Source organism: Chamaea fasciata, unplaced genomic scaffold (genome assembly GCF_029207755.1).
Source record: "Chamaea fasciata isolate MVZ Bird 193981 ecotype frontalis unplaced genomic scaffold, bChaFas1.0.hap1 SCAF_6, whole genome shotgun sequence".
NCBI lineage: Eukaryota > Metazoa > Chordata > Aves > Passeriformes > Sylviidae > Chamaea > Chamaea fasciata.
Genome location: NW_027094091.1, coordinates 974079 through 1000138, shown reverse-complemented (window position 1 = coordinate 1000138; position 26060 = coordinate 974079). Strand labels below are relative to the sequence as shown.

The 26060-nt window shown below is 50.7% G+C and overlaps 1 protein-coding gene across 1 annotated transcript in view; it reads right to left on the bottom strand.

Annotated features, from left to right (window-relative positions):
- The window catches only part of EXOC6B (exocyst complex component 6B), a 235023-nt gene extending 211033 nt beyond the window's left edge, over positions 1 to 23990 (bottom strand). Inside the window, 1 exon segment of the mRNA XM_066185120.1 lies at positions 23727 to 23990. Within this exon segment, the coding sequence (XP_066041217.1) occupies positions 23727 to 23839 (113 nt within the window). The 5' untranslated portion in view covers positions 23840 to 23990.
- Between the last annotated feature and the right edge of the window lie 2070 nt (positions 23991 to 26060).

The following is a 26060-nucleotide window of genomic DNA, read 5'->3' as shown; positions in this document are numbered from 1 at the left end:
AAATCACCCAAACCCAAGGAAAATCGGGAAAATAATTAATCTTTATGGGCAATGCTGATTGAGCATTAAAAATTTCATTTATAGTTAAAGGTTTCTGTGTTATACTCTCTATTAATTTATAGTTAAATATAAGCTAAAATGGATAGTTCATATAGATTTATCATTAAAAATTAATATATAATTAAAAGTTTCTGTGTTGTATTTTCTAGTAAATTATACTTAATTTATATTTAATTTAATTTCTATTTAAATATCATTTGTAATGGATAGCTCATATTGATTGATCATTTAAAATTTCATTTCTAATTAAAGGTTCCCACGTTATATTTTCTATAAATTTATAATTAAATATAATTTATAATGAATAGTTTATATCGATTGATCATTTAAAATTTCATTTACAATTAAAGGTTCCCACGTTATATATTCTATTAATTTATAATTAAATATAATTTATAATGAATAGTTCATATTGATTTATGATTAAAAATTTCCTTTATAATTAAAGGTTCCCATGTTATATTTTATATTAATGTTATATTAATAATATTAACTTTTATAATGAATTAAATTAATTTTTATAATAGACAATGATGTAACATATAAATAATAATAAATTTTATAATAAGTAAATTAATTCTTATAATGAGTTTTTATTAATTATTAAAATTGTATTTTATATATAATTAAATGAAATTTATCATGAATTGTTTGTTATTGGTTATAACATATATAATTATAATGATATATTTTGTTATTAATTTATAATTTAAAATTTTTATTTCTAATAAAAATATTAGAAAAGGGAGAAAGGAGGGGCAGAATTTGGGATGTTTTCTGCAGGATTTGGGAATGTCCGAGGAACAACCGGGATCAACCTGCAGCCGCCGCTCCCTCTGCAAAGCTGCAGCCAGGACTGAATTAACTAAAATAATTCATTAATTAAACCACATCTAATAATCGAGAATCACAGAAATTCCTTGTAAATCACGTCAGATAACTGTAAATCACAGAAACTGATTGTAAACCACGTCAAAAAACTGAAAATCACAGAAATTAATTGTAAACCACAGCAATTAATGGTAAATCATAGCAATTATTGTAAACCTCATCTAATAATTGTAAACCACATCAAATAATTGTTAATCACAGAAATTAACTGTAAACCACAGCAATTAATGGTAAATCACAGAAATTAATTGTAAATGTCAAATGATTGTAAATCACAGAAATTAATTGCAAATCACAGAAATTAATTGTAAATCACATCAAATAATTGTGAATCGCAGAAATTAATACTTAAAGTCTAATGATTGTAAATCCCAGGAATTAATTTTAAACCATGTCAAATAATTGTAAATCACAGAAATTAACTGTAAACCACGGCTATTAATTGTAAATCACCTCCGATAACTGTAAATCACAGAAATTAATTGGAAACCACATCAAATAATCGAAAAATCACAGAAATTAATTGTAAATCACGTCCGATAATTGTAAACCACAGAAATTAATTGGAAACCACAGAAATTAATTGTGAATCACAGAAATTAATTGTGAAACGCCTCAATTCATTGCAAGCCATGTCAATTAATTGCAAGCTATGGCAATTAATTAATTGGAAGCCAAGACACTAAAATCACTGGAATAAATCAGTGCCTGGGTTTAATCAGGCCGGGAAGGAGATGGAAAAAGGAGATTGATGGGATCCCACTTTACAGTTTAATTCCCAATATTCCCACACCAGGAACATCCCAAGGAATCCTCCAGGAAACTCCCTTTGACTTCCCGATTTTAATTTCCCAATTTTTCCCTCTGCTCATCCCGGATTTTCCCACTGGATGGCACCAGAGGAAATACAAAATTTTCCAGTCTGGACTCGGAACTCGGGGAAAGCAAAATTTAAACACTAAAGAAAGGAGACCCACGGCCAAAGTCTGTGACAGGAAAACGTGGATTTGATGGAATTAGGCTGGGAGAGCCGGGAACGTTCCCCTGGAGAAGGGAAAACTCCCGGGAATGCTCAGAGTCCCCAAAGGGGCTCCAGGAGAGCTGGAGAGGGGCTGGGGCCAAGGCCTGGAGGGACAGGACACAGGGAATGGCTTCCCACTGGGAAAGGGGACATTGGGCTGGGATCTTGGGCTGCAATTCCCAAAGAATCCCTGGGAATGCCCAAGGCCAGGCTGGATCCCCCTGGGACACTGGAATTGTCCCTGCCCACGGCTGGGGTGACTCTGGCTGGGGTTTAATTCCATCCCAAACCATTCCATGGATCCGGCCCGGGGTTAATCCACGACTGAATTCCCGTGAACAGCTCCGTGTTTAACGCCAGCATTCCCTGCCCCTGGATACTGGGGGGCATTCCCTGTTTCTTTCCAGCTGGGAGGGAGCTCCGGGATCAATTCCTGCCCTGAACCCTCCAGCCAGCCCGGGCCCAGCCCGGCCTCTGAAACCGCCCTGAACTACCCTGAGCACCACGGAGTTCTAACTGAAACATCGAATTTATTATTCATTTCTAAATTTGACACGGAAAAAAATGTATCAATTTCAGGAATGGTTTCTTTTTAATTTGTTATCGGGTTCAGTTTTAATTTATCATTACAAAGGAATGCTATTAACCATTTTTAACTCTTTGTCCCTCAGTCCGTCCTCCGCCCGCATTCCCCGTCCCCGTGTGAGCGCAGCCTCCACCCGTGGGGCAGCGCTCATCAGCCCGGGCTCCCTCGGGGATAATTAATCCGTTAATTAATTGATTGGGGGGGTTTGCTGCTGCTCTTTGCAGAGGCTTTGGGGATTCCCTGCGGTTGGGCTGCTCCCGTTGGATTTGGGAATTTTCCGGAGGGGTTTTTAATGCCGGATTTCCAACGGCGAGGCTGCCGGGGCTGAAAACGACATCAACAAACCGGAGCTCAGATCCTCTTTGGACGCTCTCGGCGCTTCAAACCGACGAGGAAATCCTTTTTCCTTGGATTCTTGGCACCGCTGGATCCTCTGCCGGCATTTCCTGCCCCAGGCTGTGTTTGAAGACACCCCGACCTGCCTTGTAATTATTCCCGTGGAATTTTGGCCTGGGTTTGTGGCCAGGCCGGGCTGTTCATTGCTCCAGGATTCCCAGGCGGTTGGTGGGAAGCAGAAATAAATAAATGTGGATGTGGCTCCTAAATGTGGAGGTGTCCCTGCCCATGGATGGGCTTGGAATTGTTGGGATTTAAGGTCCTTTCCCACCCAAACCATTCCATGATCCTGTGAACTCCGATAATCTTTTACGCATCTCTCCATTTACCGTGATTCCACGGAATTTGATTTAGGAGGAACCACAGCTGGAATTAACGTTCAGATGGGAGCTTGGAGAGGTGAGGAAAGCCAGGAAAACGGGATTCAAACCCATGGAATTCACCTCCAAAGGGAGAAAACACCTCTTGTCGCTGTTGGCTCTGGGTGGATGAAGAATTCCTGCTTTTAAGTTTAGGTTTGAGAAGGAAAAAAAGAAACTTGAAGGATTTAGGGATAAGGACGCTCTTCCCAGATTTGCTGGGGCTGCCCCCGGATCCCTGGGAATGTCCAAGGCCAGGATCGATCCACCTGGGATGGTGGAATTGTCCCTGCCCATGGATGGGGTGGGATTGTTGGGATTTAAGGTCCCTTCCATCCCAAACCATTCCATGATTCCGTGACAATTCCACCAGGAAATCGCTGTCTCCACGTTGGATATCCCTCTGTCCTCACCCCCTGCTCCAGCCTCAGCTCCCACAGGGGAGATCCCGGTCCCCAAAGCTGCACCCCGGTGACACAGGGACCCCGATCCCAAATCCCCCAGGGGCACCGAGGGCACTGACCCCAAAGCTGCACCCCGGTGACACAGGGACCCCGATCCCAAATCCCCCACGGGGCAGTGAGGGCACTGACCCCAAAGCTGCACCCCGGTGACACGGGGACCCCAATCCCAAATCCCCCAGGGGCACTGAGGGCACTGACCCCAAAGCTGCACCCCGGTGACACGGGGACCCCAATCCCAAATCCCCCAGGGGCAGTGAGGGCACTGACCCCAAAGCTGCACCCCGGTGACACAGGGACCCCAATCCCAAATCCCCCAGGGGCACTGAGGGCACTGACCCCAAAGCTGCACCCCGGTGACACGGGGACCCCAATCCCAAATCCCCCAGGGGCACCGAGGGCACTGACCCCAAAGCTGCACCCCGGTGACACGGGGACCCCAATCCCAAATCCCCCAGGGGCACCGAGGGCACTGACCCCAAAGCTGCACCCCGGTGACACGGGGACCCCGATCCCAAATCCCCCAGGGGGCGGTGAGGGCACTGACCCCAAAGCTGCACCCCGGTGACACGGGGACCCCCATCCCAAATCCCCCAGGGGCACTGAGGGCACTGACCCCAAAGCTGCACCCCGGTGACACGGGGACCCCGATCCCAAATCCCCCAGGGGCACCGAGGGCACTGACCCCAAAGCTGCACCCCGGTGACACGGGGACCCCGATCCCAAATCCCCCACGGGGCAGTGAGGGCACTGACCCCAAAGCAGGAACCCCGAAGCAGACACGCTCTGGATCCCAGCGTGGGGCGGCTGGGGCTGGGGCAGCCCCAAGGCGGCATTCCAGGGAAATCCAGTCCCAATCCAGTCCCAATCTAATCCAAATCCAACCCAACCCAGTCCCAGTCCAATCCAGTCCCAAACCCAATCCCAATCCAGTCCAATCCCACTCCAATCCAGTCCCAATCCCAAGGCAGTCCAGTCCAGTCTCAATCCAGTCCAGTCTCAATCCAGTCCAGTCCCAATCTAGTCCAGTCCCATGCCAATCCAGTCCAGTCCCAGTCCCAATCCAGTCCAGTCCAGTCCCAGTCCAATCCAGTCCCAATCCAGTCCAGTCCCAATCCAGTCCAGTCCCAATCCAGTCCAGTCCCAGTCACCATCCAGTCCCAGTCACCATCCAGTCCCAGTCACAATCCAGTCCAGTCACAATCCAGTCCCAGTCCCAATCCAGTCCAGTCCCAATCCAGTCCAGTCCCAATCCAGTCCCAGTCCAGTCCAGTCTAGTCCCAATCCAGTCCAGTCCCAGTCCCAATCCAGTCCAAATCCAGTCCAGTCCCAATCCAGTCCAGTCCAGTCCCAATCCACTCCAGTCCAGTCCCAATCCAGTCCAGTCCCAGTCCCATCCCAGTCCAATCCAGTCCCAATCCAGTCCAGTCCAGTCCCAATCCAGTCCAGTCCCAGTCCCAATCCAGTCCAGTCCCAATCCCGTCCCAATCCCAATCCCCTCCCAGTCCAATCCCATGCCAATCCTAATCCTGCCCCAGTCCCAATCCAGTCCAGTCCCAATCCACTCCAGTCCCAATCCAGTCCAGTCCCAGTCACCACCCAGTCCCAATCCAGTCCAGTCCAGTCCCAATCCAGGCCAGTCCCAGTCACCATCCAGTCCCAATCCAGTCCAGTCCAGTCCCAATCCAGGCCAGTCCCAGTCACCATCCAGTCCCAATCCAGTCCAGTCCAGTCCCAATCCAGGCCAGTCCCAGTCCCATCCCAGTCCAATCCAGTCCCAATCCAGTCCAGTCCCAATCCACTCCAGTCCAGTCCCAATCCCAATCCAGTCCCAATCCCAATCCAGTCCCAATCCCAATCCAGTCCCAATCTAGTCCAGTCCCAATCTAGTCCAGTCCCAATCTAGTCCAGTCCCAATCCCAATCCAGTCCCAGTCCAATCCAGTCCCAATCCAGTCCAGTCCCAGTCCCAATCCAGTCCAGTCCCAGTCCCAATCCAGTCCCAATCCCAATCCCGTCCCAGTCCAATCCAGTCCCAATCCAGTCCAGTCCCAATCCAGTCCAGTCCCAGTCCCAATCCAGTCCAGTCCCAATCCCAATCCAGTCCCAATCCCAATCCAGTCCCAATCTAGTCCAGTCCCAATCTAGTCCAGTCCCAGTCACAATCCAGTCCCAATCCCAATCCAGTCCCAGTCCAATCCAGTCCCAATCCAGTCCAGTCCCAGTCCCAATCCAGTCCAGTCCCAGTCCCAATCCAGTCCCAATCCCAATCCCATCCCAGTCCAATCCAGTCCCAATCCAGTCCAGTCCCAATCCAGTCCAGTCCCAGTCCCAATCCAGTCCCAATCCCAATCCCGTCCCAGTCCAGTCCAGTCCCAATCCAGTCCAGTCCCAGTCCCAATCCAGTCCCAATCCCAATCCCATCCCAGTCCAATCCAGTCCCAATCCAGTCCAGTCCCAGTCCCAATCCAGTCCCAGTCCAATCCAGTCCCAATCCAGTCCAGTCCCAGTCCCAATCCAGTCCAGTCCCAGTCCCAATCCAGTCCCAATCCCAATCCAGTCCCAATCCCAATCCAGTCCCAATCTAGTCCAGTCCCAATCTAGTCCAGTCCCAGTCACAATCCAGTCCCAATCCCAATCCAGTCCCAGTCCAATCCAGTCCCAGTCCAGTCCAGTCCCAGTCCCAATCCAGTCCAGTCCCAGTCCCAATCCAGTCCAGTCCCAGTCCCAATCCAGTCCCAATCCCAATCCCGTCCCAGTCCAATCCAGTCCCAATCCAGTCCAGTCCCAATCCAGTCCAGTCCCAGTCCCAATCCAGTCCAGTCCCAATCCCAATCCAGTCCCAATCCCAATCCAGTCCCAATCTAGTCCAGTCCCAATCTAGTCCAGTCCCAGTCACAATCCAGTCCCAATCCCAATCCAGTCCCAGTCCAATCCAGTCCCAATCCAGTCCAGTCCCAGTCCCAATCCAGTCCAGTCCCAATCCCAATCCAGTCCCAATCCAGTCCAGTCCCAGTCCCAATCCAGTCCAGTCCCAGTCCCAATCCAGTCCCAATCCCAATCCCATCCCAGTCCAGTCCAGTCCCAATCCAGTCCAGTCCCAGTCCCAATCCAGTCCCAATCCCAATCCCGTCCCAGTCCAATCCAGTCCCAATCCAGTCCAGTCCCAATCCAGTCCAGTCCCAATCCAGTCCAGTCCCAGTCCCAATCCAGTCCCAATCCCAATCCCGTCCCAGTCCAATCCAGTCCCAATCCAGTCCAGTCCCAATCCAGTCCAGTCCCAGTCCCAATCCAGTCCCAATCCCAATCCCATCCCAGTCCAATCCAGTCCCAATCCAGTCCAGTCCCAGTCCCAATCCAGTCCCAGTCCCAATCCAGTCCCAATCCTAATCCTGTCCCAATCCTGTCCCAATCCCAATCCAGTCCCAATCAAATCCCGTCCCAGTCCAATCCCATGCCAATCCTAATCCTGCTCCAGTCCCAATCAAATCCAGTCCCAGTCCCAATCCTAATCCTGCCCCAGTCCCAATCCCGTCCCAATCCCAATCCAATCCAGCTCTAGTCCCAATCCCAATCCAGTCCTAATCCAAATCCAATCCAGTCCCAATCCAGTCCCAGTCCCAGTCCCAATCCCGTCCCCGTGCCAATCCAATCCCAATCCCAGATCCCGCCCTGCTCAGCCCTTCCCCAGGCCAAGGGGGACGTGGCCAATCCCCAATCCAATTAAAACCACCCGGAGTCAATCACTGAGTCAATCACAGAGCCAATCACTCGCCCAACCCCTGCATTATCTCCTCGGGCACCCGGAGCAGCCCCGGGCAGCCACAAGGGCACAGAAATCCTGGGATCAAATCTATAAATCCACGTGGGTGGGGGAAGGAATTCCTTCCCTCCCCTGGAATCTGCTGCAAACATCCCTTTGGAAAACTCCCCCGGCACTGGAGCATCCACCCCTCACCTGCTGCTCCACAGGGAACCCAAAGCAATTCCTGCTTTTCCTGCAGGCAGCCAAACCTCCCATTCCCATCCCTGGGCATAAGGAGAAGCCCTGGGAGCCACATCCACATTTTTTTTTATTTCTGCTTCCCACCAACCGCCTGGGAATCCTGGAGCAATGAACAGCCCGGCCTGGCCACAAACCCAGGCCAAAATTCCACGGGAATAATTACAAGGCAGGTCGGGGTGTCTTCAAACACAGCCTGGGGCAGGAAATGCCGGCAGAGGGTCCAGCGGTGCCAAGAATCCAAGGAAAAAGGATTTCCTCGTCGGTTTGAAGCGCCGAGAGCGTCCAAAGAGGATCTGAGCTCCGGTTTGTTGATGTCGTTTTCAGCCCCGGCAGCCTCGCCGTTGGAAATCCGGCATTAAAAACCCCTCCGGAAAATTCCCAAATCCAACGGGAGCAGCCCAACCGCAGGGAATCCCCAAAGCCTCTGCAAAGAGCAGCAGCAAACCCCCCCAATCAATTAATTAACGGATTAATTATCCCCGAGGGAGCCCGGGCTGATGAGCGCTGCCCCACGGGTGGAGGCTGCGCTCACACGGGGACGGGGAATGCGGGCGGAGGACGGACTGAGGGACAAAGAGTTAAAAATGGTTAATAGCATTCCTTTGTAATGATAAATTAAAACTGAACCCGATAACAAATTAAAAAGAAACCATTCCTGAAATTGATACATTTTTTTCCGTGTCAAATTTAGAAATGAATAATAAATTCGATGTTTCAGTTAGAACTCCGTGGTGCTCAGGGTAGTTCAGGGCGGTTTCAGAGGCTGGGCTGGGCCCGGGGTGGCTGGAGGGTTCAGGGCAGGAATTGATCCCGGAGCTCCCTCCCAGCTGGAAAGAAACAGGGAATGCCCCCCAGTATCCAGGGGCAGGGAATGCTGGCGTTAAACACGGAGCTGTTCACGGGAATTCAGTCGTGGATTAACCCCGGGCCGGATCCATGGAATGGTTTGGGATGGAATTAAACCCCAGCCAGAGTCACCCCAGCCGTGGGCAGGGACAATTCCAGTGTCCCAGGGGGATCCAGCCTGGCCTTGGGCATTCCCAGGGATTCTTTGGGAATTGCTGCCCAGGATCCCAGCCCAATGTCCCCTTTCCCAGTGGGAAGCCATTCCCTGTGTCCTGTCCCTCCAGGCCTTGGCCCCAGCCCCTCTCCAGCTCTCCTGGAGCCCCTTTGGGCACTCTGAGCATTCCCGGGATTTTTCCCTTCTCCAGGGGAACATTCCCAATATTCCCAGCCTGGCTCCAGAGCAGCTCCAGGATTTGCTCCAGCTCCTCCTGAAGTTTGGATCCGGGAGCTGGGGCAGCTCTGCGGGTGGGGAATCACCTCAGGGCCACAGGGGACACAATTCCCACCTTTCCTTTGGGATCTGGGCTGGGCCATCCCAGCCTCACCCACAACATCCCAAATCCCTCTCTCCCAGGGCTGCTCCTGCGATCCCTTTGGATCATTTCCCCTCCACGGGCAGAGCTTTGAGCTCTCCCCACCCCCAGAGCTCCCCAGACACATCCCAGGAATCCCCCACCGACCAAACAGATCCCAACAAACCCACGGATACAACAGCACAGGGATTTAAGGATCGCGTTTTCCCCCCCACGCAACCGAAATCCCAAACTCCTCCCTGGCTATTCCCACACTCCAGCAGCTCCTCTCGGAGCTCATCCCGTGGGACTAAAAGCACTAAAAAAAGGAACCAAAGAGGATGTTTTGGGAACATCCCCATTCCCAAGAGAAGGGAAGCAGCTCTCCGGGATTCCTGGAGAGGCCGATCCCCGGGACAGGAAGCTCGGGATGCTGTGTCCAGCTGATAGCGCTCCAGGAATTTTCAAAAGGGAATTTAAATCTCCTGCCTCGGGCCTGCAGCCAATTCCCTTCAAAGGCCTCGGGGTCCCCCACAGGGAAAATTAAGGAGAAATAGGAAAAAAAAAAAATACCAAACACGTGGAAAACAAAGGAATTCTGCACGGAATTTGTGTCCTGGAGCTGCTCCTCAGGTCTGGAGTTATTCCTTATCAGCACATCCAGGCGTTTCCAAGCCCCCCCAGCACAGGGAGCAGCCAGCAATGAATTCCCGGAGCGGGGAGAATCATCCTGGATCCATCCAGGAATTGCTGCTCCAGCCCCAAAGGTGCGCACACGGCTCATTCCGTGGGATTTAAGTCGGGTTGGAATTCGGGTTGCAGGCAGGGAAGGTGGGAGCGGAGGGGAGCTGGAGAGCTGGGAGCTGCTCGGAGCGCTCCAAGGGTTTGTGTCGGGGGTTTTTTGGGAATTCCCTGGGGATATCCCAGCGTCCAAGAAAAAGGGAATTCCGCCCAAAGCACATCGTCAGGACACGAGCCCTCTGATCCCAGGGTTCTCCCCAAAAATCGGCGACCAAAGCCGCGTCACCTGCAAGGAAAGGCGGCCACGGACGGGAGCCACCGCCGAGGGAAGTGCACAAGCCCATGGAATTCACAATTCCACGATCCCAGGGAATTCATTTCCCCAAGTCCCATTCCACGGAGGGAATTCTACAATCCTATGGAATTCATCCCCCCAAGTGGAGGGAATCCCACAATCCCATGGAATTCATCCCCCCAAGTGGTGGGAATCCCACAGTCTCATGGAATTCATCCCCCCAAGTGGAGGGAATCCCACAATCCCATGGAATTCACGCCCCAAGTGGAGGGAATCCCACAATCCCATGGAATTCAGGCCCCAAGTGGAGGGAATCCCACAATCCCATGGAATTCAGGCCCCAAGTGGAGGGAATCCCACAATCCCATGGAATTCAGGCCCCAAGTGGAGGGAATCCCACAATCCCATGGAATTCACCCCCCCAAATGGAGGGAATCCCACAATCCCATGGAATTCACCCCCCCAAGTGGAGGGAATCCCACAATCCCATGGAATTCAGGCCCCAAGTGGAGGGAACCCCACAATCCCATGGAATTCACCCCCCCAAGTGGAGGGAACCCCACAGTCCCATGGAATTCAGGCCCCAAGTGGAGGGAATCCCACAATCCCATGGAATTCAGGCCCCAAGTGGAGGGAATCCCACAATCCCATGGAATTCACCCCCCCAAGTGGAGGGAACCCCACAATCCCATGGAATTCACGCCCCAAGTGGAGGGAACCCCACAGTCCCATGGAATTCAGGCCCCAAGCCCCCTCCCAGGTGGAGACGAGGATCCCAATCCCACCTCCCGGCCCCGTGCCCCTCTGGCCCGTCGCTCCCGGTGCCCTTCACGGCAGTTCCGGCGCTTTTCCTCCAGAGGAAAAAATAAACTCGGGACTTTTCCTGTTTGGGAAGTGGGCAAAGGGAAAAACACCACGGGGGGGGGGTGGACGGGAAAAAAAAAAACCTGGGAAAAGGCCGGCCGGAGGCACAGGATGTGTAAAAATAGGACGGCTGATAGGATCGGGACACGGAGAGATCCTGAGAAACACCTCCCTGCCGCCCAGGGCTCCGAGAGGAGGGAAAGGGAGAGAGGATTGCGGGAAAAGGGAGAAAGGGATCGAGGGAAAAGGAAAAAGGGGTCGAGGGAAAAGGAAAAAGGGGTCGAGGGAAAAAGGGAGAAAGGGATCGAGGGAAAAGGAAAAAGGGGTCGAGGGAAAAGGAAAAAGGGATCGAGGGAAAAGGAAAAAGGGATCGAGGGAAAAAGGGAGAAAGGGGTCGAGGGAAAAGGAAAATGGGGTCGAGGGAAAAGGAAATGGGATCGAGGGAAAAGGAAAAAGGGGTCGAGGGAAAAGGAAAAAGGGATCGAGGGAAAAGGAAAAAGGGGGCGAGGGAAAAGGAAAAAAGGGATCGAGGGAAAAGGGAGAAAGGGATCGAGGGAAAAGGGAGAAAGGGATCGAGGGAAAAGGAAAAAGGGATCGAGGGAAAAGGGAGAAAGGGATCGAGGGAAAAGGAAAAAGGGATCGAGGGGAAAAGGGAGAAAGGGATCGAGGGGAAAAGGAAAAAGGGATCGAGGGAAAAGGGCAATGAGGATTTAAGGAAAAGGGCGATGAGGATTTAAGGAAAAAGGGGAAAGGGATTTAAGGAGAAGGGGATTTAAGGATTTAAGGAAAAGGGAGAAAGGGATAAAAGGAAAAGGGAGAAAAGGATTTAAGGAACAGGGATTTAAGGAACAGGGATTTAAGGAACAGGGGAAAAGGGATTTGAGGAAAAAGGATTCAATGAAAAGGGGATTTAAGGAAAAGGGATTTAAGGAAAAGAGAGAAAAGAGATTAAAGGAAAAGGGGAAAAGAGATTAAAGGAAAAGGAAAACAGATTTAAGGAAAAGGAAAAGGGATTTAAGGAAAAGGGATTTAAGGAAAAGGGATTTAAGGAAAAGGGATTTAAGGAAAAGGGATTTAAGGAAAAGGGATTTAAGGAAAAGGGATTTAAGGAAAAGGGATTTAAGGAAAAGGGATTTAAGGAAAAGGGATTTAAGGAAAAGGGATTTAAGGAAAAGGGATTTAAGGAAAAGGGATTTAAGGATTTAAGGAAAAGGAACTTAAGGAAAAGGGATTTAAGGATTTAAGGAAAAGGAACTTAAGGAAAAGGGAGAAGGGGATTCAAGGAAAAAGGAGAAGGGGGTTTAAGGAAAGGGGGGAAAGGGATTTAAGGAAGAAGGATTTACGGAAAAGGGAGAAAGGGATTGAAGGAAAAGAGGATTGAAGAAGAAGGGAGAAAGGGATTTTAGGAGAAGGGAGAAGAGGATTAAAGGAAAAGGGATTGAAGGAAAAGGGATTGAAGGAAAAGGGATTGAAGGAAAAGGGATTGAAGGAAAAGGGATTGAAGGAAAAGGGATTGAAGGAAAAGGGATTGAAGGAAAAGGGATTGAAGGAAAAGGGATTGAAGGAAAAGGGATTGAAGGAAAAGGGATTGAAGGAAAAGGGATTGAAGGAAAAGGGATTGAAGGAAAAGGGATGTTGTGGATTCAAGGAATGACCCCAGGCTTTGGAAGGGCACAGGGGTGATGACATCAGCGATGCCAGGGAAGGAGGAATTTAATTCCAGAGGTACAATTAGCACCTCTGGAGAAGGATCCAGAAGGAAATTCCAGCCCCTGGCAGGGCCTGAAGGGGCTCCAGGAGAGCTGGAGAGGGGCTGGGGCCAAGGCCTGGAGGGACAGGACACAGGGAATGGCTTCCCACTGGGAAAGGGGACATTGGGCTGGGATCTTGGGCAGCAATTCCTGCCTGGGAGGGTGGGCAGGGGCTGGGCTGGAATTCCCACATTTGCTGGGGCTGCCCCTGGATCCCTGGGAATGCCCAAGGCCAGGTTGGATCCACCTGGGACAGCGGGAATTGTCCCTGCCCATGGAATTGGGGATTGAAGGTCCCTTCCCACCCGAACATTCCAGGATTCCACGACGCACATCAGGCACTCAGCAGCAAATCCTGGTTTTATCCATCCCTGGCTCATCCCTCGGCTCAGGAATCCCCAGCTCAGGAATTCCAAAGTCCTGGCAGAAAAGAATTCCCACCTCAGGAATTCCAAAATCCTGGCAGAAAAGAACTCCCAGCTCAGGAAGCAGATGTATAAATGAAAACATCAGCAGTATCCACTGAAAAAGGAGATGGAAATGAAAATACCAAAACTCTTCTGGCAGGTGGGAGCAGAGGGAAACGGAAACAAGGCCCGGGAGTTCCCCGGGATCTCAAAGCTGCAAATCCCGGATAAAAAGAAAAACAAAAAGAAAAACTCATCCAAAACGTCCCGAACGCGTTTGTGCTGCCAGGGACTGAATTCCACATTTCACACAGAAATCTGGGAATGTCCTGGTACAAGGATGGTCTGGGTTGGGAAGGACCTTGAATCCCATTCCATGGGCAGGGACACCTCCCACCGTCCCAGGTGGATCCAACCCCGCCTTGGGCATTCCCAGGAATTCAGGGAAATGTGGGAATTCCAGCCCAGCCCCTGCCCACCCTCCCAGGCAGGAATTGCTGATTCCCAAGATCCCAGCCCAATGTCCCCTTTCCCAGTGGGAAGCCATTCCCTGTGTCCTGTCCCTCCAGGCCTTGGCCCCAGCCCCTCTCCAGCTCTCCTGGAGCCCCTTTGGGGACTCTGAGCATTCCCGGGATTTTTCCCTTCTCCAGGAGAACATTCCCAGCTCTCCCAGCCTGGCTCCAGAGCAGCTCCACGATTTGCTCCAGCAGCTCCAGCTCCTCCTGAAGTTTGGCTCCGGGAGCTGGGGCAGCTCTGCGGGTGGGGAATCACCTCGGGGCCCACAGGGGACACAATTCCCACCTTTCCTTTGGGATCTGGGCTGGGCCATCCCGGCCTCATCCACAACATCCCAAAAATCCTCTTCCCAATCCATCCTCCCCCAGCCCATCCCCGCCGCTCCCACCAGGATTTCCACAGGGAATGAATTCCCTCTGCCAACGGCTCCCCCGTGCCGTGATTCCCCCCAGGCCTCTTGTCTGGGATCGTTTCTCTCCCAGATTTGGTTTATTTTTATTTTCTTTTACGTTTGCAGTTATTCATCAACCATTCCTGCCGGCTCATTTCCCACCGCAGCCACGCTGGGTCTCCACTCTGCACTTCCTGCTTTTATTTCCAGCTCCCGCTTCTTTTCCTGGCCTGGGCACTTTAACCTCAGGGAGAACGAAATCAGGGTTTGCTTTGATTCCTTCTAAAAGCCTGAGGATAATCAGGGAAAAAAACAAAACAAAACCAAAAAAAACCAAAACAGGGTGTGAAGCACCAAACCCCTCATATTTTGTGGTTTGACCCCGTTATTATTTATTATTTTTAAAGGTTTTTTTCCAGTAAAAAAATATCAAGCCTTGCCTGGAGCAGAGCTTACCAGAGCACGGAAGCTTCTGGAGCCAACCCCAAAGCTGAGCATCGGCGTTAAAAATAAAAATTAAAAAGAAAAAAAAATTAAAAATTAAAAAAAAAAATTTAAAAAAATTAAAAAAAAAAACCAAGATAAAAGAAAAATAAATTAATTAAGAAATTAAGAAAAAAAAAGAAATGATTCTGGTTTTGCTCTCAACCTGCAGGACCTAAAAGCTTGTCCTGGGAAAGACACAAAGATCCGTTCCAGGGGGAAAAGTTTTTTTTTAAAAAAAAGCTTTATCCCACATCCCCGCCGTGGGAATGATGCGGAATTCGATGCCAAAAAGCCACGACCTCACCTGGATCTCCCACAGGAAGGTGACTTCCACGGGAATTAAATTGTCTTTTAACAAAACCCGATTCCGCCTCAAGGTCGCTCCGCGCGGGTTTCTGTCCTTAGGGAGACTCCAAGAGGAGCCGACCGAGATTTTGCTTCCCGGCGGAGAATCTTCAGTCGCGAATTCACGCGGCCGCAAATCTGGGTGAGGAAATGAAGTCCAGAAATGAAGATCAAGTGTCAAAATTCGGCATTTTATGGACAGCAGGCCCATCAAATGGGGTTTTTTAGCCGATTTGATCCCCAGCTTGAGCCACAAAAAAATATTGAAGGAATTTTCTAAAAACTCGACCAGCCCCTCCTGACGCGATTTAACCAAGCCATGGGTTGGTCAAACCCATTTCCAGAGCCGATTTTGGAATTCCCTGCCGGAGGAGAAGAGGGCGGGGTTTGCCTGGCAGGGCTCCACCCATGGCCTGGGAATGGGAATTCGGGGATTCGCTTCCCAAGGAACAGGGAAACGGGAGAAAGGTGGGACAGAGGAGAGCAGGAATTGGGGGGTGGGTTTGGCAGGGAGAAACTCAAAGCCAGATGTCGCTTTTAAGAGAATTTCCCTGCAGGGACGAAAGGAGGGAGAGGAGGAGGGCTGGAGGGACAGGACACAGGGAATGGATCCCGCTGGGATTCCCAAAGAATCCCTCGATCCCTGGCAGTGTCCAAGGCCAGGCTGGATGGATTTGGAAAAACCTGGGATAGGGGAAAGTCGCCCTAAACATGGATGGGGTGGGAATGGGATGAGATTTCAAACAAATATTCCAGGATTCTGGAGCCCCTCTGCTCTGGGAGAGCTGGGAATGCTCCCCTGGAGAAGGGAAAAATCCTGGGAATGCTCAGAGTCCCCAAAGGGGCTCCAGGAGAGCTGGAGAGGGGCTGGGGCCAAGGCCTGGAGGGACAGGACACAGGGAATGGCTTCCCACTGGGAAAGGGGACATTGGGCTGGGATCTTGGGCAGCAATTCCTGCCTGGGCTGCAATTCCCAAAGAATCCCTGGGAATGTCCAAGGCCAGGTTGGATCCACCCGGCATGGAACAGAATCATCTTCAAGATCCTTTTCCACCCAAACCATCCCGGGATTCCCTGAGGTGTCAAACATTCCAGAGACCAAACTCACAATCCTCAAACAAAATAAAAAATCAAGGAATGAGGAGCTGGAGCTCCTCTGGCTCCTGGATGATGGAAAACACCAAGAGCTCGGCTTCACTCCAGCCAGGAGCTGCTCACAGAGGCACCGCCTCCTCCTCCTCCTCCTCTTCATCCTCATCCCATCACTGCTGGCATCCGCTCCGGGATCCGGGATGGACCCAAAGTGCTGGAGGGCTGGAGCAGCAACGGAGGAACTTTGGGGTTTCTCAATCCAGAGGGAATTTTCCTGCGGCCTTGCCTTGGAAACCAGCGTTGGGGGGGATTTTCCTGCCTTTGGGAGAAATACAAACTCCGTGCTGGGAGCCCTCAGCGAGGACAGAAAATCCCAGACTGAGCCTTTCACATCCCAGATTTTCCTGCTCCTCATCCTCGGGATTGGCTTGGAGGGACCTTCAAGGTCATTAATTCCAACCCTGCCGTGGGTGGGGACAACTCGCTGCCCCAGGAAAGTGACATTTTACATCTCAGGGAGTCCCAGATCTCCGTGGTTCCGTATCAAACCCCAGCCTGGCTGGTTAATTCCCAGCCGAGGGAAAACATTCCTGGTTTTCCAGCAGGGAAAGGCTGGGGCAGCGAGGAACAGCCTGGAGAGCAAATAAACACCCGGAGGGGACAAAACCCAGGGAGGAGCTCCCCGGGACAGGACACGAAAGGCACGGAACCGGGGAGGGAATAACGAAAATCAGCTGGAAATCATTTCCAAATCCAGGGAATCAGGCAGGGAATTACAAGAATCACCTGGAAATCATTTCCAGAGGACACAAAATCCACTAAATCAGGCAGGGGATTATAAGAATCAGCTGGAAATCATTTCCAAATCCAGGGAATCAGGCAGGGATTAACAAGAATCACTTGGAAATCATTTAAAGAGGACAAAAAAAGCCACGGAATCAGGCAAGAAATAACAAGAATCACCAGGAAATCATTTCAAAATCCACGGAATCAGGCAGGGAATTACAAGGATCACCTGGAAATCATTTAAAGAGGACAAAAAAATCCACAAAATCCGGCAGGAAATACCAAGAAATCATCTAGAAATCGATTCCAGAGGCCACAAAAGCCACTAAATCAGGCAGGGAATCACACAGATCACCTGGAAATCATTTCAAAATCCACCAAATCGGGCAGGGAATTATAAAAATCACCTGGAAATCATTCCCAGAGAACACAAAATCCACTAAATCAGGCAGGGGATTATAAGAATCACCTGGAAATCATTTCCAAATCCACCAAAACAGGCAGAAAATAGCAAAAACACCTGGAAATCGCTTCCAGAGGACACAAAAAGCCACCAAATCAGGCAAGAAATAACAGACATCACCTGGAAATCATTTCCAAAGCCACTAAATCCGGCAGGGAATCACAAAAATCACCTGGAAATCATTTAAGGAGGACACAAAACCCACCAAACCAAGCAGGGAACGCCCGATGTGATTTCAGCGGAGCCTAAAGTCACAAAAAACTCGTGACACGCCCGTGTGGCCTCCCAGGGCGGCTTTAATTCAGCAAATCTGGTAAAAAACCACTGCCAGCCCACCTGACTCAGTGAGCGGAGTATCACTGATGAAAAATCACACACCGATTGAAATAAATGCAAAATAAGTTTTGTATTTATTTATAATGCAAAAAGAAATACAAAGCTGCTTTGGAGTCAGAAACAGTTTCTCTTCCTGCAAAGCCAAGGGGTGAGGAGCTGATAAAAACACAACTGGGCACCAAGAAAACCCCAATTCTGCACCAAAAGGGGAGAGGAGCTGATAAAAACACAACTGGGCACCAAGAAAACCCCAATTCTGCACCAAAAGGGGACCAGGAGCTGATAAAAACACAACTGTGCACCAAGAAAACCCCAATTCTGCACCAAAAGGGGCCGGGAGCTGATAAAAACACAACTGGGCACCAAGAAAACCCCAATTCTGCACCAAAAGGGGAGAGGAGCTGATAAAAACACAACTGGGCACCAAGAAAACCCCAATTCTGCACCAAAAGGGGAGAGGAGCTGATAAAAACACAACTGGGCACCAAGAAAACCCCAATTCTGCACCAAAAGGGGAGAGGAGCTGATAAAAACACAACTGGGCACCAAGAAAACCCCAATTCTGCACCAAAAGGGGCCGGGAGCTGATAAAAACACAACTGTGCACCAAGAAAACCCCAATTCTGCACCAAAAGGGGAGAGGAGCTGATAAAAACACAACTGGGCACCAAGAAAACCCCAATTCTGCACCAAAAGGGGCCGGGAGCTGATAAAAACACAACTGAGCACCAAGAAAACCCCAATTCTGCACCAAAAGGGGACCAGGAGCTGATAAAAACACAACTGAGCACCAAGAAAACCCCAATTCTGCACCAAAAGGGGACCAGGAGCTGATAAAAACACAACTGGGCACCAAGAAAACCCCAATTCTGCACCAAAAGGGGAGAGGAGCTGATAAAAACACAACTGTGCACCAAGAAAACCCCAATTCTGCACCAAAAGGGGACCAGGAGCTGATAAAAACACAACTGGGCACCAAGAAAACCCCAATTCTGCACCAAAAGGGGACCAGGAGCTGATAAAAACACAACTGGGCACCAAGAAAACCCCAATTCTGCACCAAAAGGGGACCAGGAGCTGATAAAAACACAACTGTGCACCAAGAAAACCCCAATTCTGCACCAAAAGGGGAGAGGAGCTGATAAAAACACAACTGGGCACCAAGAAAACCCCAATTCTGCACCAAAAGGGGACCAGGAGCTGATAAAAACACAACTGAGCACCAAGAAAACCCCAATTCTGCACCAAAAGGGGAGAGGAGCTGATAAAAACACAACTGGGCACCAAGAAAACCCCAATTCTGCACCAAAAGGGGAGAGGAGCTGATAAAAACACAACTGGGCACCAAGAAAACCCCAATTCTGCACCAAAAGGGGAGAGGAGCTGATAAAAACACAACTGAGCACCAAGAAAACCCCAATTCTGCACCAAAAGGGGAGAGGAGCTGATAAAAACACAACTGAGCACCAAGAAAACCCCAATTCTGCACCAAAAGGGGATCAGGAGCTGATAAAAACACAACTGTGCACCAAGAAAACCCCAATTCTGCACCAAAAGGGGCCGGGAGCTGATAAAAACACAACTGTGCAAACTAAAGGACCCAATAAAAGCCAAATTTTGCACCAAAAAAAGACAAATTCTGAAACAAGTGGGGTAAGGAACTGATAAAAACACTATTCTGCAAACTAAAGGAGTCAGGATCCAATAAAACGCAAATTCTCCACCAAAAAAAGCCAAATTTTGCCAACCAAAGGGGTCAGGAACTGATAAAAACACAATTCTGCAAACCAAAGGAACCAGTTAAAGCCCAATTCTGCAAACCCAAGGGGTCAGGAACTAAAAAAAAAAAAAACATTTCTGCAAACCCAAAGGACCAAATAAAACCCCAATTCTGCAATAAAACGGGGTCAGGGACCAACAAAAACACAATTCTGCAAAGCAAAGGGGCCTGGCACCGATAAAAACCCAAATCCAGAAACCAAAGGAACCAATAAAACCCAAATTCTCCACCAATAAAAGCCGAATTTGGCAAACCAAAGGGGTCAGGAACCAAGAAAAACCCAATTCTGCAACAATAAGACCCCAATTCTTCAACCAAAGGGGTCAGGAACTGATAGAAACACAATTCCAGAAACCAAAGGAACCAATAAAAGCCCAATTCTACAAACCAAAGGCATCAGGAACCAATAAAACCCAAATTCTGCACCAATAAAAGCCAAATTTGGCAAACCAAAGGGGTCAGGAGCCAACAAAAGCGCACTTCTGCACCAATGAAAGCAAAATTTTGCAACAAAACGGGTCAGGAACGGATAAAACCCCAATTCTGCAAACCAGAGGAGCCAAGAAAACCCCAATTCTGAAAACCAAAGGGATCAGGAGCCAATAAAACTCAAATTCTGCACCAATAAAAGCCAAATTTTGCAATAAAATGGGTCAGGAACCAATAAAAGCTCAATTCTGCACCAATAAAAGCCAAATTTGGCAATAAAATGGGTCAGGAACCAATAAAACCCCAATTCCGCAACAATAAGACCCCAATTCTTCAACCCAAGGGGTCAGGAACTGATAGAAACACAATTCCAGAAACCAAAGGAACCAATAAAAGCCCAATTCTCCACCAATAAAAGCCAAATTCTGCACCAAAAGGGGTCAGGAACTGATGAAAATCCAAGTCTGCAAAGCAAAGGAGCCAATAAAAGCCAAATTTTGCAAACCAAAGGGGTCAGGAACCAATAAAAGCCCAAAGCCTGCACCAACAAAACCCCAAATTCTGCCCCAATAAAACCCCAATTCTGCACCAATAAAAGTCAAATTCTGCATCAGTAAAAGTCAAATTCTGCATCAATAAAACCCCAATTTCTGCATCAATAAAACCCCAATTTCTGCATCAATAAAACCCCAATTTCTGCATCAATAAAACCCCAATTTCTGCGCCAACAAAACCCCAATTTCTGCGCCAACAAAACCCCAATTTCTGCCCAAATAAAACCCCAATTTCTGCACCAACAAAACCCCAATTTCTGCCCCAATAAAACCCCAATTCTGCCCCAATAAAACCCCAATTTCTGCCCCAATAAAACCCCAATTTCTGCCCAAATAAAACCCCAATTTCTGCCCCAATAAAACTCCAATTTCTGCACCAACAAAACCCCAATTTCTGCACCAACAAAACCCCAATTTCTGCCCCAATAAAACCCCAATTTCTGCACCAACAAAACCCCAATTTCTGCACCAACAAAACCCCAATTTCTGCACCAACAAAACCCCAATTTCTGCCCCAACAAAACCCCAATTTCTGCACCAACAAAACCCCAATTTCTGCCCCAATAAAACCCCAATTTCTGCACCAACAAAACCCCAATTTCTGCCCCAATAAAACCCCAATTTCTGCATCAATAAAACCCCAATTTCTGCCCCAATAAAACCCCAATTTTGCCCCAATAAAACCCCAATTTCTGCCCCAATAAAACCCCAATTTCTGCCCCAATAAAACCCCAATTTCTGCCCCAATAAAACCCCAATTTCTGCCCCAATAAAACCCCAATTTTGCCCCAATAAAACCCCAATTCTGCCCCAATAAAACCCCAATTTCTGCGCCAACAAAACCCCAATTTCTGCACCAACGAAACCCCAATTTCTGCACCAACGAAACCCCAATTTCTGCACCAACGAAACCCCAATTTCTGCACCAATAAAACCCCAATTTCTGCACCAACAAAACCCCAATTTCTGCACCAACGAAACCCCTATTTCTGGCCCAACAAAAGCCCAAACCCTGCACTCCAGCCCGGCTCAGAGCTGAGCTCAGAAGTCTGTTCCCAAAGGGAAGCCAGCCTGGCTCCAGGCCACACAACAATTCCATGATGCCCACAAGAAATGAGTCACCATTTTATTAAAAAAAACCCACGGAAAAAAAAAAAAAAAAAAGTTTCCACCGTCCTCTTTTCCTGCTGTTTACCCCCGAGCTGGCCCAGTTTTAACTCTGCCATCCTCGCTGCTGCTCGTTAATTCTCCTCAATTAATTGATGAGTTAATTCCCCCCGTGCAGCAGGGGAAATGAATAAAAACCCAGCCTAAAGTTAAAGTTAGGTGCTCCCCCAGCCTGACTTGAATATCAAGGAAGGAGAAAATGGAAAATTTATTAATAATAATAATAATAATAATAATGACCACACCCACACTCCTCACCCCGCCAGCTCCCACCCAGTTTCTGCAGAGGGATAATAATAAAATAAATGACAAACCTCATTCCCAGCACTGGTTAATTTAATTTAATTTAATTTAATTTACACCTCGAGAAGCTTTCACGGGACAAATCCGGGAAAGAAAAGGTGGGAGGAATCCAAACAAACGAGGGGATGGATGGGCGGCGCTGAGGTGACTCCAGAGCTTTGCTGCTCCACGAATTCCCAGTTTTTCTTTTGCCAGCCCCGTGCAGCATCGCTGCAAATCCCACAGCCCCGGCTTTGGGAAGGGGCGCCAGGAGATAAAGGTTCCTGTCCCAAAGGAGTTAAGTCGTTCCTAAAGTTAAAACCCGGCTCCAAACCGGGGATTGGGGATAAAACCCGGCTCCAAACCGGGGTTGGGGATAAAACCCGGCTCCAAACCGGGGTTCGGGATAAAACCCGGCTCCAAACCGGGGTTCGGGATAAAACCCGGCTCCAAACCGGGGTTTGGGGATAAAACCCGGCTCCAAACCGGGGTTCGGGATAAAACCCGGCTCCAAACCGGGGTTCGGGATAAAACCCGGCTCCAAACCGGGGATTGGGGATAAAACCCGGCTCCAAACCGGGGTTCGGGATAAAACCCGGCTCCAAACCGGGGTTCGGGATAAAACCCGGCTCCAAACCGGGGTTGGGATAAAACCCGGCTCCAAACCGGGGGTGGGATAAAACCCGGCTCCAAACCGGGGTTGGGGATAAAACCCGGCTCCAAACCAGGATTTTGGGATAAAACCCGGCTCCAAACCATGATTTTGGGATAAAACCCCGCTCCAAACCAAGATTTTGGGATAAAACCCGGCTCCAAACCGGGGGTGGGATAAAACCCGGCTCCAAACCGGGGTTGGGGATAAAACCCGGCTCCAAACCGGGGGTGGGGATAAAACCCGGCTCCAAACCGGGGGTGGGGATAAAACCCGGCTCCAAACCATGATTTTGGGATAAAACCCGGCTCCAAACCAGGATTTTAGGATAAAACCCGGCTCCAAACCGGGGTTTTGGGGAAGAGCAGCACAGAAATGAAAGGTTCCTACCTGGGGAAGGATGGGAGGGGAGCCTTGGCTTTGGAAAGAAGCCCCAGGAGATAAAAGCTCCCGTTCCAAAGGAGTTAGGCCGTTCCTAAAGCTAAACCCCGCTCCAACCCGGGGTTTTGGGGGCACAGAAACGAAAGGTTTCTACCCGGGGAGGCTCCAGCCCTGCTCGCACCCACCTGGCGCCGATCCCCCCGCCCCGGGCAGCCGCAGAGATCCCGAATTCCAGCCGGGACAGGCACCAAACCCAGCCCGGAATTAACCCCCGGGACAAGGCAGGAGTTCTCCCATTTCCAGCCGAGCGCTCGGGCACGGCTGCCGCTCTCCTCTGGCTGTCAGTGTTGGATGAAAGGAGCTGGAAATATCCTTTACGGAGCTGCTCGAACGTTTCGGGTGGGTTCCAAGTTCTTGGGAGGAGTTCCGCGTGTCTTTGGGATGAATTATCTCAGCATCGCAGGGCAGCGATGCCGACTCGGTCCAGCAAGACCTGGGTAATCCATCTAAAATAACCTCCTTTTCTTTTTAAAGGAAATCGGGCGATTCCTCATCAGCCGCAGCTTTGAGATGAACAGCAAAGAAGCCGCCGGGGTCAGAACTGGGGTTTTTGGACAAACACCACCAAAAAAACCCCCAAAACCGGCGGGTGCGGAGGCAGGGGAGGAGGTGACGGAGCCGGGAAGGGGCAGCGGCGCCGGGGCTGTCCCGGGGGAACGATGGAGAACAAAGGAGCCCCGAGCACCCGAGGGGTCCCCGGGGCTGCGAGTGACACACGCAGTGACAAAGCCGCGGAGCCGCGGCTGACAGGGACAGGACACCGCCATCCCCCCCCCGACACCAACCCCGGTGTCCCCCTCGGTGTCCCCACCTGAGCGTGGGGCCGATGCAGGCCGTGTCCGTGCTCTCGATCTCGCGCAGGATCCGCTCGTGCTCCGCCGCCGTCTCCAGGCTCTCCGGCTCCGCCATCTTCGGCCGCTCCATGGGGCGCCGCTCCACCTGCGCCGCCGCCCCGCCCGGCACGGCCCGGCCCGGCCCGGGAACGGCACCGCCGGGGCTGCTCGGCCCCGCTCCGCCGCGCCGGGAACCACGGGAGATGTAGTGCGGGGGGGGCCGCGCCGCGCGGGGAACCACGGGAGATGTAGTCCCGGAGAGGGGTTGTGCCGCGGGGAACCACGGGAGATGTAGTCCCGGAGAGGGGTTGTGCCGCGGGGAACCACGGGAGATGTAGTCCGGCAGAGGGGCCGGGCCTGCGCGGCCGCTCCGCCCAGCGAGGGAGGGACGGAGCAGGAGCGGCCCCGGGGCTGAGGGGGGCGGCGGGCGGTTGGGTGGGGATGGTGTCGTAGCTCTGAAAGGGACGCTGCCCCACGGCTGGGATACGTCCCTGAGTGACACAGCGCCATGGCACAGCCCCCTGTCCTCCACGTGAAGGGACACTGCCCCATGTCCTCCCTAGGAGGGGACACTGCCCCATGGCTCGGACACGTCCCTGAGTGACACAGCGCCATGCCACAGTCCCCTGTCCTCCACGTGAAGGGACACTGCCCCATGTCCTCCCCGCGAGGGGACACAGCCCCATGTCCTCCCTAGGAGGGGACACTGCCCCATGGCTCGGACACGTCCCTGAGTGACACAGCGCCATGCCACAGTCCCACGGCAGCGACACCGCTGTGACATCCCGGCAGGACAGAACCCGTGTCCCCTGACCCGAGCAGAGGCAGCCGCCGCTCCTCCTGCCCCATCGTGTCCCTCAGCGCCCTAAACGGTGTCACCGCCAGCCTGGGAAGGTGACTGCGGTCCCAAAGTGCTTTTCCCACGGTGAACATCCCGCCGGGAAAGGCGGTGTCCATACAGGAGACACTTCCCAAAGCAGCTGCTCCACATCCCCCGCCTTGAACCTGGCATTTTCCTCTTCTCTCCCCATTGCTGAGGTACCGGGAAGGTGCAGCCTTCCTGTGAAAAACCAGTTCCGCTTTCTTCTAAAACTTCGCAAATTTAATAAAAAATTAAAAACAGACAACTGGGAGACAGAAAGCGCAAGTTTCTCGGCCGAGGGTGTTTGGCATAAAGTCAGCCAGCAGCGCACCTTTCGCTCTTTCACGCTTCGATATTTAAGGACTGCTGTGTCCTTTCAATCACCTTACATCATAGCTTTATTTGTGGATGGCTCCACTCCGTCTAAAATTTTCTTCTTGAGGTTCCTTGGTTGTTTTTATTTTGATTTTTAAAACCCCCAGAAAGCCTGCAGGGCCACGAAGAGAAAGCCCAGCCCTCTTTCCGCTTACATTGTGTCACAGTCAGAAAACACACTCAGCACTTTGCTGAACTCCATTAACAAAAGGTAATACCGCACAATTACACACAGAGCACGCATTGTAATGTTTGCGAAAAGCCAGCTTGGTGATACGCATTTATATCACTTCCCAAAGCAACTGCTCCATATCTCCCCTTAAACCTCGGGTTTTACCCCAAAGTTGGGAAATTCCGGCTTGTGCAGAGCCGTCTGTTTCAGGGCTGGGACACTCTGGGCTCTGTGACAAACCCGAGGCTTGAAATTAACCCCAAAGCTCAGGAATTGTCTCTCTTAGGAGTCTGCCCGGGCTCTGTGACAAACCTGCTGCTGGAAATTAACACCAAAGCTCAAGAATTGTCTGTTTTAAGAATCTGTCCGGGCTCTGTGACAAACCCGAGGCTGGAAATTAACCCCAAAGCTCAGGAATTTTCTCCCTCAGGAGTCTGCCCGGGCTCTGTGACAAACCCGAGGCTGGAAATTAACCCCAAAGCTCAGGGATTGTCTCTCTCAGGAGTCTGCCCGGGCTCTGTGACATACGCTGGAGTTGGTAGAGACACCAAACCCCGTCTCCAAGCCGTTCCCACCCACCCTTTTTCCCCGCGGAATTGTTTGTAAGGACATTAACCCATCAGCAGGAAGCTCCTGCCGCATCCCAGCCCTGCCGAGCGCGGCGCGTCCCCAGAGCCGCGGGCTCCAAGGACACAGCGGATCTTCCTCCAAAGCCAGCGGGGAATATCTCCGTGTCAAGGTCTCCTCGCTGCCGCTCCTTTGGATGTGGCGCCCTTTGGAAGCGGCCGCCCGTTGCTGTTATCGGTTTGTGTCGGGAAAAGCGCCCTGGAATGTGCCGCTCCCAGGAACACCTTATCAGGTGCCGTCGTTGCAAGGGAAAGGGTCAGTGGGATGGAGAGCTGG